The sequence below is a fragment of the Triturus cristatus genome, chromosome 4_1, assembly GCF_964204655.1.
Source record: "Triturus cristatus chromosome 4_1, aTriCri1.1, whole genome shotgun sequence".
Classification (NCBI taxonomy): Eukaryota; Metazoa; Chordata; class Amphibia; order Caudata; family Salamandridae; genus Triturus; species Triturus cristatus.
Genome location: NC_140585.1, coordinates 1,108,352,481 through 1,108,368,718, shown reverse-complemented (window position 1 = coordinate 1,108,368,718; position 16,238 = coordinate 1,108,352,481). Strand labels below are relative to the sequence as shown.

Sequence of the window (16,238 nt, the reverse complement as noted above, 5' to 3'; positions counted from 1 at the left end):
GCCACCCCAGCCACAAACACCAGAACTGTGTACATCTACCAGTTGAATGATAGACACATTGCTGGCGCACTCCTCAGTGTCTCCTCATAGGGGGTTACAGCGTATGTTTTTACTCGACTTGCTGCCATTAGAGGAATCACCAAAACATTGTTGATTATGCATGGCCCCCTTCTTCTGTATAGTGAATAAATACTTGCTAAAATTCTGTGGCCAAAAGGGCAAGGATTTATCAGGTTTCAAAATGCTCATTAGTGTAAAGAGGGTTTTACAGGAAATTACATATGCCCTGTGGTGCAGGACGGAGACATCTTAACATGTATCCTGGAACGGCAAAAGGTGGCCAATATGTCCCTTGAACAAATGGCAAGCGGACCCAGTGTCCACCTACTCCTCTTGCAATCTTTTCTGAGGGTCAGTCCTCCTTTCTGTACCTTGGTTGGCTTATTAGGGATTGAGGTTCATATGGAGGGCCCCCAGAGCATGCAAAATGAATGGAAGGGAAGTCAAAACTTCCACCTCTCTGCACTTGGTACACCAGGCCCATTCCCAGGCTTAGCTGCCGGAGTTTGCCTCGAAGGAACCCTGTATTAGCTCCAACTACATAGCCTGGAAGTGCTAGCCTCCAACATGAATTTATTTTCAGAATGGAAAGTGCAGGTGTCCATTTTGCAGAGCGGCTGCTTTCCGAGGTCAGGCCTCCCAGATTTAAAGTTTCAGGGCCCAGGAGCTCCACAAATGCCAGACCACTGGGGCACTTTTATTCAGGGAAACAGGAAAGACGGTTTAACGCTAAAATATAAGTATAATGTTGAACTGTAGTGCAGCAATCTCTCACAGGCATTACTTTTGGTTTTAGACAGAGCCAGGCACCCTCGGCTGGTGAGAGTACACGTACAGTACTTTTATTTTTGATTTCACTGGTGGTTATATAGAGAGAGCGTGCCGGTGTAAGTTCCTGGTGGGGTGATGTGCTGCTGGTAAAGCCAACCTGCAATCCCATCCTATGCTTTCTTTGTTTATTTTCAGGTATACAACTGATAAAATTCCAAAAGTCATAGTTCTAATAATAAACTGTAAAATGGACGCCAGATTGAGTAGCGGTTGGGCCTGTCCTGGGAAGCTGAAAATTGGAAGGGTGGGAGGGCCAAGGTGATAATCTGGAAACATTACCATACTGTAGTTCAGATATTATGCCAGATTCCAATATTTGATTGCAGACTTGCAATACTACAAAATAGCCTCTATTCTAAATTGCCATATACTACAAATGAAATGCAGATTTAAAGACGTACCTGTTTGTTGCTTCTTGTGGCATTTTTTGCAATCTTGTATTGATAGTCAAAATTCCCATCACGCAGCACCAGCATAGGTCATGGTCTTTCTACAGGTTAATATCAACCAATGGAAGGATCAAATGTTTGCCACCATTTTACCTTAGCACTTCACACTGATTCGCCTTGTCCAATGGCAGACCAATGGGGAAACCCATGACCACACTTGTACTACAACTCTAACAAGCCTTCTGCATCAGCCTCAAGTGTCACAGGAAGTAGTGTGGCTCGTGCTCATCCTTTGAGAATATGACATTTTGTTCCAATAGATGCTGGCTCTTATATTACTAAACTCTACGTTTGCATGTATGCTTCACACAAGCAACCATTTTTTTGTGGCATGCGTATGAAGCATAATTTATCAGGTATGAGCTCTGGTGTCAATTTCATAATATTGATGGCTATGATTCTCCATTATCACAGCAAATCATGGGACTCAGAGAGATTCTGTGTCAGTGAGTTATGATCCTGCTCTTTGAAGCATCTCATGAACATTATTAAAATAACTGAAAAGTGTATGTGGAAGTATGTGTTGAGTCAATCTTTATTCGATTAGACACGTATATGCCGAAATAACCGGACGAAGTTTATTGTAGTTAAAGAGTTTCTGAGACTAGGCAACAGTGTAAAACAACTGTAGCTTTCTTGTGTAAGCCACCCACCCAACCCTCCTCACAAAACCATTCGGCATAGAAGGCTGTATCTGGGGACAGGACTGTGGTGGTCATGTACAGGAGCACAATAAACCGCATGCCCTTTATTTATGGCTATGCAATGATGATCCAGTAGACCTGACTTTAAGGCCAATTTCAAGCACATTATGAAAATTGCAGAAACGTCATGATGCTTGTGGGTCTGCTTTTGAGAACAACAATGTCAGGTTCTACCATTAAGATACACGTCTGTGAAAAGTAACGTTATATAAGATGTTTTGGTCAAACAGTTCCAGAGAGAATTCAGAAGTGTAGATCATAAAAAACTGCAGTTTCTGAATTCCTGACTCTCCTATCACTTCCTTGCAACAAACCCTCAGTCCATACATGACTTTCCTGTGGGAAAACACTGTTGCACATTCCATTCTAACACCACTGCTGGCGTAGGTTCGGGCCAGAGTTCATAGGGTAGGTGGAGATCTCAGGAAGGAAGTTCTGACTGAGATATTTAATACAGAAAGTAAAAGAAGGAAGCCTTCGGTCTTAGAAATTAAAGGAGGTGGTATGAAGTGTGGACTCAAATCAAACACTTGCGTGTAGAGAACAGACAAACCACCCATGCCATTCTTTGGTGTACATGTAAGAATTGCACAGGTCAGCCAAAGGCCGATATAAAGACCTAAAATCTGACCTCAAAAAAGTTTAAAACTTGACTGATGAACATAAAAGAGGTGCCAGCCCCTTGCCCAATTCAAACTCATTTTGCATACTGTAGAGCATTGAGCTCAAGTCATGCTAGAGGACCACAAGAGAATCCTACATTTCTATGCAGCTCGTGTTCATTCCAAAAGATATGTATTTTGAATATTTAGGCAAACAATGTTTTAAAAAGACAACTTAGTCCTCTGAAAAAACACCAAAGGATGTATTTTTAATACCAGAAGATAACGAACAAAACAAGATGTATACCTTCCTTCTACCAACATACATTTTGGATGTTTGCTAAAAACAACAAAAAAGACCTTGACCAGAGTACACGGTGAAAAAACAGGAGAACAGGAGACATGTTGGCAGCCTCTTACTGCAGGTCTCTGAACTCCAAATGTGGGTTCCATAGCTTGACAGAAAGTGGCACAAGCAACAGCAACCATCACATTGGCTGTACTTTTTAATACCTCTAATAAGTCTACTGTCAACTCACAATCTTGCATATCTTAAAATCCTTTGTAAAATAATTCAATTTCTCAAACAGCATTGTCACACATGTTATAGTATATAACACTTGTATAGCACACAACTGCCACTAGATTATCACTGTCACCTTCAAAATGTCTGGTGATTGACAATTGAATGTGTATGATTGATTGTGGAGTGTGGACCTATTATGAACTAAATGGGAAGAGTTTTGGGCGGTGTGAAGTGTTGACACATGGTCTGGGCTTGTTGCAGCAATTATATCTCTGTTGGGATGCAAGCCAAAGTTTATAGAGGGTGTGGAAGGGATGTATGTATTCAACGTACATGATCAATACATCATCGAATGGTGGGTATGTTACTGCATTATTACTACAGTCCGAGGTACAGTTATGGATCATCAGGTTACCATGGTAGCCTTTGCTGAAAATGGTAGCTGAAAATTGAGTTCTTGTTTGTTTTAAGTTGCAGTTGTTCTAGGACTGTTTATTAGGAAGAGGGTTGCTATGTCTCAGGCATAGTTTGCTATTGCCTTGCAGAGTTAATTATCAGGCTGAAAAACCATGCCTCAGTGATCTTTCGGAAGGCAATCCAATTATATAAAGTGCTTTACTATTTCTATTGAAGATGGTGAATGCCCTTAATATGCAAGTCAGGATGGGATCTATTGTGGACACAAGCCGTTTCCAGATCTGAGGGTTTGAGTTTTGGGTAGGTTTAATGGCTATAAGTCAAGGTGAAAGACTTGAAGGTATGGTGGCATTGAGGTCTGGAACCTGAAGATGATCTGCATGTGAACATCATAACTGAAAGAAGTAACACGGGGGAATTGAACCAGTCCAATCTGAGGTCTAAGACAGATGATGAAAAGGAGGGGTAGGTGGTTAAAATCTGAGGAGCATCAGTAACTAGGTGGTAAATGGAGGTGTATGATAGTAGGGAGATTGTGTGTTTACAATTTTTTTTTAAGAATAATCAGCAAGCCATGACTTTACCATAAACGCCCACATGCTGGAGTTTGTTATGTAGTGTTGGGTGATGGACAGTGTTGAATGCAGCAGAGAGACTAAGAAGAATCACAGTAGCTGCTCCTTTTGAGTCCGCTTGCAATGGAAGTTCATGCTTAATTGAAACTGGTATATTATGTACCTCTGCAGAGCGGAGGCCAGAGTGTTATTTTTTTCACTAAATTCCAGCATCTGAGTGTTGGTCTTTTCTTCACTCAGTTCAACCATTTGCCGTAGGCTGTAATTTGAAGGGTTTTAAACATCAAGACCTGGTTTCTTTAGAAGCGGTGAAATTAATGCACATTTAAGTTTATTTGGCATGCGACTGGTATTGAAGGACGCATTTGTAATGTATAGCTTATGCAATGGGATTAATTAATAGGATATCCTTGAACATTGCCAGGGGCATGGTTCAGCTGGGAATCCAGTTTTCATGTTGTGCTCATTTAAAGGATTCTTTTGAGATGTAAGAGAATGCTTCTCCGGTGATTGTGGAAAGTGTGAAGTTCTTTTGCCTTTCACCGGATTCGTGAGACCATGGTATTACAGAATATTTCCAAGGAACACCTTTCATATGAGCTAGCTATTGTGTTTTTGAATTCTGATGTAATCCTGAAATCCTCTTTTACACAAAAAGATAGAATTGAGGGTAAAGAGAACAGATATTTCGTTTTTGATTTCCTGGTGATTGTTCTCTAAAGGTATAGTTGGAGGGAGAGTGGATTTCTGCTTCCTGGGTCTAGGTACATTCTTTTTATGTGCTCAGGAGCTCTGTAAATGGCTGTGATGGATAAGAGCTCCTTGGTGAATCATGTGGCTGATGGAGTGAAAGTCGATTTAGGTGTTTTTTTATTTCGGACAATTGTGTCAAATGCTTTTGGCAACCATTGATTATGTATAGTAATGGCTATTGACAGTCAGCATAATGTCTCCAGTGCTGGTCTTTGGCTGGTCAAAGATTTTGTAGTTGTGAGGTATGGAGGGCTTCCTTATGCACACTTGCATTCCCTTCAGTCCTTTTATTTGGGCGGTTTCTCATGTTTAGTTCCTCATGCAGAATTGGGTCTGCACCACTGGCTGGCCAATTTTAATTTATTAGTAGTTGCAGGTAATTTATGTAGTATTTATTATAATGAGGATGTCTGTTGTCATTCAATTCTCTGGGAAGGTCAGTCAGGTTAGTCCAAGAGGTGATTAAATGTTGGGTATGCAGTGATTGGGTGGATGTAACTTTGCTGTAATTGACTGTGCCAGGATGAGTTCTATTTTATGGGTGTTTTGCTGAGCTGACATGAGATGTTATGTGGTATGCTCTGTTGGTGTACTGTAATGGATGTGATAAACAGTAGACTTTTAAATGCTGGGACAGGTATTCGGCTGGCAAGAGAATTGTATTTTAAAGGGATGGGATTTCAGCTGACATGGTTCTGTTGGTGTCCTAGAAAGACGGTATCAGGCTTAATGCTTGTTGACGCGGAGACAGGCTGGCATGGTAATTTTATTTCTAAAATAACTTGATGGTTTGTTATGCAGGAACAAGATGCCTGCTGCCAGGCTTTTGTTGTTGAAACACAGGAGGAAAGTAAATACGGAATGGTGAAAGTTAGGTTAGTGATGAGTCTAGTGGAGGGAGTTGTTTGATGGAGAGAATACACAGTATTATGGAACTTGGCGGCTGCAAGTATGGGCTGTAGGTTTTAGGACTGGGATTTGGAGCAGGCGAGTCAGTGTTTTGCTTATGTTTCATATAGGCATGCGTGAGAGGGGAGGAGACTGGAATGCTGGATGGATCTTAGCTTAGATAAAGTCTTGAACATCATCGAGAGAGATCGAGCTATGGGTGGGAGGAGCTGGTGACATTGTGATGAGATTGGGTTGGTAGAGAGAATGAGTACTTAGCATGGGCAGTGAGAGGAGGGCTAAGATAATGTAGAAAAGGAGTAATGGGAGGAAAGTTAGGTGGGCATAGAGGGGCTAGGTTTCTCATTCAGACCCCTATAAAGAAGAGATTCATTCCCAGTAAAAGGTTCCCCCAGGGCTATATGTATACCTCCAGAATTAGCTCATCTGGATACCATCCCACCATTTTGTTTTTGCCATGTTCCCCAGCATATGTTAGGGCTATGCAATAGATTCATGGTTTAATTACAGGCTCTCCTGTCCTAAAACGTGGGCTATAGGGGGCCATCCTCGACCAATTCGGAGCCTAGTATATTGCTTTTAGTAACCCTAGAAGTCCAAAATATGTCACCTCCCAGAAACCATTGATTGGGAAGAATAAATTCTCTTTTATTCCAATTAATGTTATTGGTCTAGGTATGCCTTTAATTATTTCTAAGTTGATAACTGAAATTTGCCTACACCACATGTGGTATATGGTTATATCTCGCGTACATAGTTCTAATACCCACTTGCACCTGGTCTTTTTTATATAAAACTCTAAACATAAAAGAAGTAAGTACAATTATTTGAATCTCACAAACTGCAACTAGTTGGAGAAACTTAGTAAAGGAAATAGCAATGTTACACAAATAGACAGGAAGTGAGGTAGTGGCACGTAATAAAGCTACGACAATTTAGACTATGTAATGACATTTTCACAATTTGGAGAATAAATTGCACGTGACAAACATATGTGAAATTCATACGTAAACCATAAATAGCCAAAGTCCCAGACCAGTTCAAGACAACAAATGCAAAACGTTCTCCTTTAAGAGAAACATTGACAAATGGTAAGTAACTCCACATTATAGGCTTAACGGGGAAACGACCAACACTCATACACTCCTAGACAAGGACAAAGCCCGAGACGAGGGACACGCTTTGTGGTGAGTGATGGGGCCTCACCTCTCACTCGGCTCACCAGCTCTTGGCGATGTTGGCCAGACTAAGTTGGACAGCTCCTTTGCTGTTTTGCACGGGCTCCAAGACTGGCGCACTCCAAAATAATCCACTGTGTCATTGTAGAATGCCCGCTCACTCAGGGCATCGGCAAGAAGGCTGTGTCAGGAAAGGCATTGGCATCACAGTCAAGGTCAGCAATTGAAATGGCCTTGTATGAAGATTAAATACTATATACATGATGCCCGATGGCAAATTCTACCATTGCCATTATTGCCTAAGTGTGACAGTAATGCCCGAAACAGGCATCTTTCAAATTCCAAGAGGACTTCTAATATCAAAGGTGTCATGACAAAGCCACACTGTCAGTCCCTCAGGATGAACCTCAACTAGTACTTCAAGCATCTATGGTACTAGACCCACACTTACATCTAAAATACTCACAAGGTATATCCACTGCGAGGAGTAAGGCACATAAATAAGGAAGCTCAAAATGCTTGCAGTCTAAAAACAGTAAGATGTTTATTTAGCAAGCGTTGGGTGGTGGCGGCATCTTAAAAGTAGACAGCTATTAATTAGCCTGGCACCACAAGCAAGCTTTAGAAGATCAGCAAGAGAATACTAAAAGGAAAAAATAAATAGGTGATTACGGAGAACAGTTCTTCTACAAAAATGTTTCAACCTAAAAAAAAAACAGGTTATGTCAGCTTTCGGTGCACAGTCCTATTGTCTGTCTCAGTCCCACCCTGGTGGCAATATTTGGACTCTGCATCATGTTTCAATATTAAATACTTGACAAACTGTCATGCTTCACAGATTTCAGCTAATATACACAAATCTTGATATAACAACAGAAAACCTGATGGAAATTCCAGTTCACCAGTTACAAATGGTGTCTAGTTGATCCAGTTTCTGGGGTATGGTTTCTTGGATGCCTATTTAGCTACTACAAGTCGCCAACGTTCCAGCTGCATCTGGGAATGAATTGGTTATTTGTGTGTTTTATGTTGCTCCAAAATATCACTGTTAGTCATTTCAGAGTGGTAAGCCTACTTTAAGGTACCTGGGTATCACATGCTATGCATGAGGTTAGTATGCTCATGGGATTGTTCTTGGGATAAACCCCACCAACTGTAGTGTCTTGCAGGACATGTCATGTAGTAGCTCCTCCCTAGGTAGTCCTGTCAAGTGTCACCCATCAGGGGTCAGACTAACGCATTTTAGTATGGTGTCTGCATCACCGCACTAAAATGCATTACTCACGCTTTGATAGCACCACTTACAAGGTGCGCTCAACAGGAGCTGTGTTAATGACGCAAGTGCGCTGCCAGTGAGTGTGCTCTGTGCTCCCTGGGAACCTGCTGTAAACAAATTCAGTCAGGAGAACTCAGCAGTGCCCTCACGTTGAGCCACAGTCACGCTTTGCCTGTTGTTTTTCAGCAAGAAAGCGATCTACTGTGGCGAAGCAGAGACACTGAGGCAGTGGGCAGCGGTTTCTTTTTCCTTTCCTCACCCGCCGCCAGTGCAGTTACTGACGGGTACAAAGGTCATGGTGTGGGTTACATTTTTTTAGCTTGATGGTGCTCTTTTGCAGTGGCGTAATGATACTTGAGGCCCCCCCCTGCAAATTACTTGGAGGGGTCCCCGCTCCGGATTTAATCAGGAGCTCTCGGGCCAGAGTACTGTGCTGACGGGGCCCTCTACCGCTTGGCCCCCCTCACCGCGGTGGCTGTGGGGGCCTGTGTTATGTCACTGATCTTTTGGTTCTTGTGCGCCCAGTTTTACTGTTGATTTTCATGATTTTGCATACGAACTTGATTGTTGCAAGGTTAATTGCACACACTCTTGCATGCCTTTCTGAGACATTGAGGTGGCAGGCGGTAGTCACTGTGTAGTACCCGCAACACACCTCCACCTACTTCAAGTTTCTAACTCTCCAGTTCTTCCCTCTCTAGTTCCCTTCTCTCTTCCTCCCTCTCCTGCATGGAAACATTTATTAAAGTGACCCAAATAAATAATGAAAGGAATAAAATAAAGATGTTTTTCTTTATTTTCTTATTCTTTTTTTTTTCACTTTTTTCAATGGTCAAACTTATTTCAATGCTCCATATGTAGTCACTCCAGATAGGTAAGTTGTAACAAAGCCAACACATGTTTCACCCCTTAAGTGGCTCGCAAGCCTGGGGCTGTCTCAAGGCTGACAACTTTCAAAAGCTTATTGCAATATTCACTGGTGCATTACCCCTAATAACAATGAATTCCAAAAATTCTTGGACTTTACAGTTTATTCATTAATATTTGTGGCTCTAGTGACTATATTGAAGGACTTAAATATGGGGCATTGATATAAGTGTGACCTTTGGGGAAAAAAAGTGAAAAGAAAAAGAAAAACAAAATAAAGAAAATAAATCTTTACTTTATTCCTCACATGATTTGTTTGGATTACTTTATTTTGGATCAAAAAGGAATTTATTAATAATAAACTGGGAACAAGTCACTTTATAAATTCTGTTTACCAAAATGTGTGTGGAGTTGGGCCTTACTCAAAATGAGTGAGGATATTCTGCCCCAAAAACAACATCAATGGACATTAAGGGCACTAACTAGCGGGTTTTTTAATTTCTGCAATATTTACAAAAGTGACACAGGCAGGCAAAATAGAGCACATCCAGGAGAAACCCAGTGGTATAAAGAAACTTGAGGGGCCCCCTGCACATACATGGAGGCAGTGCTTAATTTGTGCAAGTGCTTTCCGGTGCTCAGCACCTGCACTTAATTGCCAGCACCGGGGCTTATGACTGCCTGCTACATGGTAGTGGTGTCTGCCAATTCAGGTACGTGCACAACAACTTCTGTTTATTATTTCAATTGAATTTGCTATTATTAGTATTTGCCTCCAAAGCCATTCTCATAGCTCTGGGGGCCTGTAATAGTATGAATTGTTACACTTTTAAGAGTGTGATGATTAGTAGTGTGTTGGTGCTGTCATTGGCAATGCTGCCAGGGGCAACGGATGGTGCACGCTCTAGACTGTCCTCCTGTCGAGAGCCCCGGCATTACGATTTTTACAAATTAAGCACTGCATGGAGGGGCCCCCCTCCAGATTCACTCAGGAGCTCTCAGGCCAGGTTCCTGTGCTGAGCCGGCACCCTGGTGCTGGGGCCCCTCCGCACTGCGAGAGCCGCAGGGGGCCTTTGTTACGCCACTGATGCAACCTGCACACTCGTAATGAGATGATTAACATGAAAGAGAGAAAAGTAATTTATGGCAGATGAGGGGTAACATTATAAGTGTTTTGCTTTGCAGCCTTATTTTCGCCTGCACTTTAAAAAATAGGACCCTCGGAAAATTGAACTAAATCTATTTGTTTCATGTTAGGGACCTAGAATGGCAAGATGCGGCTTGCAACTATACTATTTATGGGACAGAATGAGATACAAAAAATAAGTACCTCTCTGATTTGTATTTGTCTAACCTCACATTAACATTGTCAGTAATTGTCGGGGATCTTCACATTTCTTGTCTGACACTTTCTCAGTCTGGTAGAGTGCTCGTGCTGTCTGACCTGCTCATTAAAAGGCAACATTCACTGCCGGACTGGCCGTATCGGGCATCGGACCGTTTCCCGGGAGGCTGGAAGGGCAGGGGCCAGTTTTACAGCACCATCTTTCATCGTAATTAAGACACACCATGAGGAAGTTCGAAGGGCCTGTTGGGCCATATGCTTAGCTTTACACATAATTTTTTTATGGTAATAATGTTTTTGTCACTGGGGGCCGGTTTTGCAGTGGCACTGCAGTATCGTCACCCAGTAACAAAAGCAGCAGTGCACACTTGCACATGGCCCCTCCCCCCCACTCCCAGTCTAGCAATGGTAACATCAGAGCATTGAATAACGCTCAAAGAAGTAATTGAATAAGAGAATTTTGCAACAAAGCTTTCCTGCTGCAAGGTTCAATGCACGCACTCTCCGATACCTGACTGAGATATTGAGGCGGCAGGTTTCTTTCCCTTTCGCACCTGCAGTTAGCACAGTCCCAAAGGGTAGGTGTGACAGTATGTGGGCTGACTTTTGTGCTGTTTGTGCACCTGCTGGGTTTGGTGCACTGGGTTTACTGTTGATTTTCCTGATATTACCACAATCCTTTCCTGCAACAAGCTTAAATGCCCGCTGTCTCCCATAGTTGCCAAACCTTGCCTACAGCAAGTATATATCCATGCAGTCTCCAATCTACACAACTTTGTCTTGGCAATTTCAAAATGCCCCAATTTGCATACGTGGAACAGTCTGATTTGCTGGGGGAGGCTACCTTTATTTTAGTTCCTTGACTTATTGTCTGTGCCTGTTCAACCTGGGGAGAGGGGTGGTATATAAATATTCTTCTTTGGCATGACTGGCAGACTAGGTGAGCTCTCTGACAGCTCAAGGCAGGACTGTCCGCAGCTCTTCAGCATTGCCTACTGCATACTAATTCCCCAGCCCAGCCGAAGAACTTGAAAGGCGCTCATCCTGGGAGACACACTATGTAGGCACTTCTGGTGGTAGAGTCAGTTGTGTCACTCACTCTTTCTGCAGGAAAGTCGGCTCATCTCGGCAGCATGTGCATTAACGTACTAAGCCACCCTTCCAGTTTGAGTCATATTGTACTGACGACTAACGGTATGTTTTTCTGAATATCACTATATTTCAAGACGCACTGGCCTCTAAAACTTACTCTGTACCTATTGCATAATTTTGATCCACAATTAATTATGTGTAAAGCTAAGCATATGGCCCAACAGGCCCTTCGAACTTCCTCATGGTGTGTCTTAATTACGATGAAAGATGGTGCCGCAATTGTGTTTTTTGCAGTATGGTCATCTTAGAAAGAGGTTGTAGGTTAGTGACCTTTCATTTCAGGCACTTTGAATTAGCTTCAAACTATTTTTAGAGCTTCTCCTTGCTCAAAAGGTTGTAATTTCTGTTATTTAATTCAGTGGTTTTCTGGTTACAGACACAGACCTCTGCAGTGTTCGATAGTGCATTTTCAACTAATAAACTTAACTTCTATTTATTTTACATTTAAGCTGTGTGTTATTTTATATGTACATACCTGAAGGTGAAAGACTGAAAAAGTTACAGAATATTTTGTTTTTTTAACCACGCTTTTGACCCCACCCCCATTGTGCACAGTATCACAGTTCCCTTACTTTTTTTTATGCACTTCGACCGCTGGGTTGGGTAGATTGGAGTGGGGTACATTGGGGTAGATTGGGTGGGGTGGAGTGTGATGCAATGAAGAAGGGAAGCAGTAGCACGTGGAGGAAAGCGGAGAAGCAGGGCCATGAAGATGGATTGGCAGTAGTGTAAAGAAGAGTGGGGCAGCGGTGCCATAGGAGCATTATTAGGATGAAGTGCACGTTCCTCTCTATTATTAATAGCTGTGCAGGCACTTTTTTTTATATAAAATGAAAAAAGAGTTTTCCAGTCAGGGCACATTTATCCCATTTCAGGTACACATAGAAAAACCCAACTTGGTCCATGCTCTAGGGGAGGAACAAACACAAGAAGAGGCATGACGCATACATGCCATGGCACAGCAAGGAAGAATATGAGAGTGACGTTGTAGCTAACAAATGGTAAGCCTGTGGGTGGGCTGTAGCCCCGTAACTGTAAACTACATGTCTCGAAGAGACAGTGCATGCACTATCTAACAGAGACCTAAAAACAGCATGTCTTGAAAAGACAGCGTATGCAGTATCTAGCCAAGACCTAGAAAAGGGCCTGGGCGCAAGTGCTCGAGGCCAGTTATGCACCACCAAACTAGTGTCAGTGTTGTCCTTTATCTGAGCATGCACGCCTAGGGCCCAACGACATAAACAAATAAATTCATTGGCAGTGCTTGTGTCCTAGAATGCTTGTTTCCAGTCCAGGGAGGACCTGGCTTGGCAGTTCGGGCTAGACTGTACCCATGAGGCACAGGGTCAAGACTGATTTGCATATGGCTGGGTTCAAACTGGAACGGCATGGTGAGCAAAAAAACGATGGATTTAGGCCCAGATCTCTGTACTGGGGTGAATGTATGACATTGTTCTGCATTCGGTCCATCAATTGTTGTTTTTGCATTTGTCACCCCGAGTGGGACAGGTATGCCCAGACGTGGGTCCCGTGCTCTCCATGCAACTGGAATCAAGCTATCCTGGCTGAAGAGGGGTGAAACCCCGAAACCGGTCCTAGGATGCTTGATTCTGGTCCAGGGAGGACCTGGCTAGGCAGTTCGGGCTGGACTGTTCCCATGAGGCACAGGGTAAAGACTGATTTGCATATGGATGGGTTCAAACTGGAATGGCATGGTGAGCAAAAAAATGATGGATTTAGGCCCAGATCTCTGTACTGGGGGGAATGTATGACATTGTTCTGCATTCTGTCCATCAACTGTTGTTTTTGCAGTTATTGTGTCAATATTCACAGTTGAAAATCATTGTATAGAGGGAATTTAAATCTTGTTGTGTCAGGCTGCGTTTTTATCTAAAAAGTACAATCTCCCTTGAGTTTTTTTCTGTCACCTATAAATAGTCCTATCTAGCGCAACTTTAGATAAAACCGTTTGTAACTGGACAACTGGAATTTCCACCATGGCAATAAAACGAAAAGCATAGTTTTTCCTCGGCGCTCGTCATGACTTTATCACGGTGTACTAAAGGCACTTTTAAATCCCACACCGAGGAGGCAGCCCAGAGGCCGGAAGCGCTACAGTCCTTTGACTCTTGCTAAGAGGTTGATCAAAGCTGACCTCAGGCACTTCCCGACAGGACTGCCCCCTCCCCTCCTCCCTTATCTGAAGCCGGCATTCCATCAACGTCTCAAATACCCATACCCACATTTAAAGCGGCAGAAAAGACAATATTACCGGATGTTGTCACGAAACTCCTTCACTTTCAAGAACTGGTCGGTTGAAAGCAGCGGGCTCCTCAGAATTCCTTCTATGACAGCCAGTTTGTCTTCAAGGCTTTTGAAGTAAATATCGCAGCTCGGGAAGGGTTTTTTCCTCTCAAAATTCGCGGTGAACCTAATTAGGCCTTGGAGAGTCTGAGAGTGGGAAGTAATCTCGCCGTCCCAGCGATCAAAGCACAAGTGGCAGAGGGCGCAATTTGGGAATTCCTGTTGGTAGCCTCGGGCGCACTTGTCACAGCGCCTCCCGATGGCGCCCACCCGGCAGTTGCAGGCACCGCTCTCGCTGTCACACACTGGCCTTCGGGTCCCTTCTAGGTTGCACCTGCAGGCTGCAAACAACAAACAAGCAAATGAGCAAACAGATACACACATAGATAAATACTACTATATTAACCAGCACACTGCTGCTACTAATACTAATAACCAGAAATAAATCCTACTTTTCCAAATCCACGAGAAAAGTGTAACACCTGAAAACAATCAGCCTCCTTTTACTTCCCCATTAAAGGATATATTTATTCCTAGATTGCTGGCTTGCATTTGTCACTGTTGTGGGTTTGTTATGTTCTTGTTTCTTGTGTCTTCTTGAAACAAAATGTATCACTTTCTTATTAATTCAATTAGAAAAGGTTTTATTTCAAAAGTAGTCATGTTCACTTTTTTATGTGGTTGCAGAAAGTAATTTTCTAGCGATAGTGGGGAGTGTTTTTTCCATGCTAATTTTATTTCTGCGATCTACTGAATTTAAAATGCAATTTAAAAAAATCATTTAATTAGCCTAATACCTGGGTGACATTTTTTGAGCTGATCATTGTTGACAAGTGTGACCCCTGGAGCTGGGTGAAACAAGGTCTAACTGCCCAAAGTAAGAGCGGCCCATTGATGACCCATTCCTGTTGAGTCAATCGGGCCTACAAGAGGGATGATGGAGGAGCCCACGTGTCTTGGGCCCTGAAGCAAGGAAGAAAATGGGCCCCATGCCGCTATTTGAACTGAAAAATACATCAATAAGGACCCCTAGGGCCTGTGGGCCCCTAGGCCTCTGGGTCCTTATGGCCTTAGGGCTGCGGTTGTCCGTCATCTGCTACACAAATGGAAGCTATGCCCCTGAAGAGGGAGGAAAAGAAATTAGGAGGAAGGTTGTGAGCCTGTTTTGAATGTTTTGCAGCTCAAACATATCAATGAAATTTATTTTTTGGGAATGAAGGTGCGAAGTTGCAAAGTTCTTCTATCTCAAACCTCACGGAATTCTTGCAAATACCAGGCTCACTACCCATAAGTGGTAAATGTATCTGCATTGTCTACCTGCAAGCTATCCGAGCTGCATAATGTTAGTCACGCTCAGTGTATGCACAGTGCCTTATACTGTAGGCTATGGGATGGATGCATTAAGTTTATGATACTGAAACATAATGTCAACAGACAACTTTTTAGCTGAACAAGCATTGGCAATAGCAACCGGTCTTGTTTGCATTTTGAGTTGTGACTAAATCATTACAAAAGTCTACTTCAGAGGAAAAAAAGTAATCGATTTGTATAAAATGCATCTAGGAGATTAAGAGTTAAAATGTGTGGTGACTCAGAGAACTTTTGCAATGTCATGTAGTCCCTCATGCATTGCAGTGCCAGCACTCCATGGGAGCTGGAATGATATACTAACCAGCCAAGAGCACCAAGTGACAGTGATATATTTGGACAGCTGCTCTGTCAAGCCAAACCTAAAAAAAAGTATTTTTCACAACCAACAGTCATTTGTTGATATTGGAAAGACAACTTAGTGGTTTGAGTGACTGCTGTAGACATGTGCATGTTTTCAGGAGTAGACTCGCCTTTGGAGGACACTGTGCAAGGCTAGCAATTGGTACAAAGAATTGTGTCTAGCAGTCACATAACTCACTGAGAGCACTGTGGTAAAGTTGGTAACTGGCAAAAAGTTCTGTGTGCAACCACAAAGGGCACTCAACCCATTAATAGCACTGTGGAAAACCTCACAGCTGGTAAGGAGCCCTGTGTGCAGAGTGGATCAGATACTAAACCCACTGGGAGCAGTGAGGCAAGACTGGTTGCAGGCAAAGAGCCTTGTGCAAACAGCAAAAGGCATTCCATAATAGGTCATAGGTAGTCCTGTGTGTAACTTGTAGCAGGCACCTATCACAGCACAGAACACTAGATCAAGGTTACTAGGTAGAGCGAACCCTCAATCTACTGAGAACAATGTAGATGGCATTGCAGAGGCTAAAATCCCCCGCGTAACCTGCAGCAGGAGGTCAATCTGCTG

The 16,238-nt window shown here is 42.8% G+C and overlaps 1 protein-coding gene across 2 annotated transcripts in view; it reads right to left on the bottom strand.

The window, feature by feature from the left end:
• LAMB4 (laminin subunit beta 4) overlaps window positions 1–16,238 on the bottom strand; it is a 572,267-nt gene that overhangs the window by 152,933 nt on the left and 403,096 nt on the right. The window contains exons 26-27 of one of the 2 annotated variants that reach the window (XM_085654109.1): window positions 13,917–14,289; window positions 7,033–7,185 (exon numbers count right to left, since the gene is read on the bottom strand). In XM_085654109.1, coding sequence (XP_085510235.1) covers window positions 7,033–7,185; window positions 13,917–14,289 — 526 coding nt within the window. The remainder of the gene's footprint in view (window positions 1–7,032; window positions 7,186–13,916; window positions 14,290–16,238) is intronic. The other variant, XM_085654108.1, reaches the window with a different exon arrangement.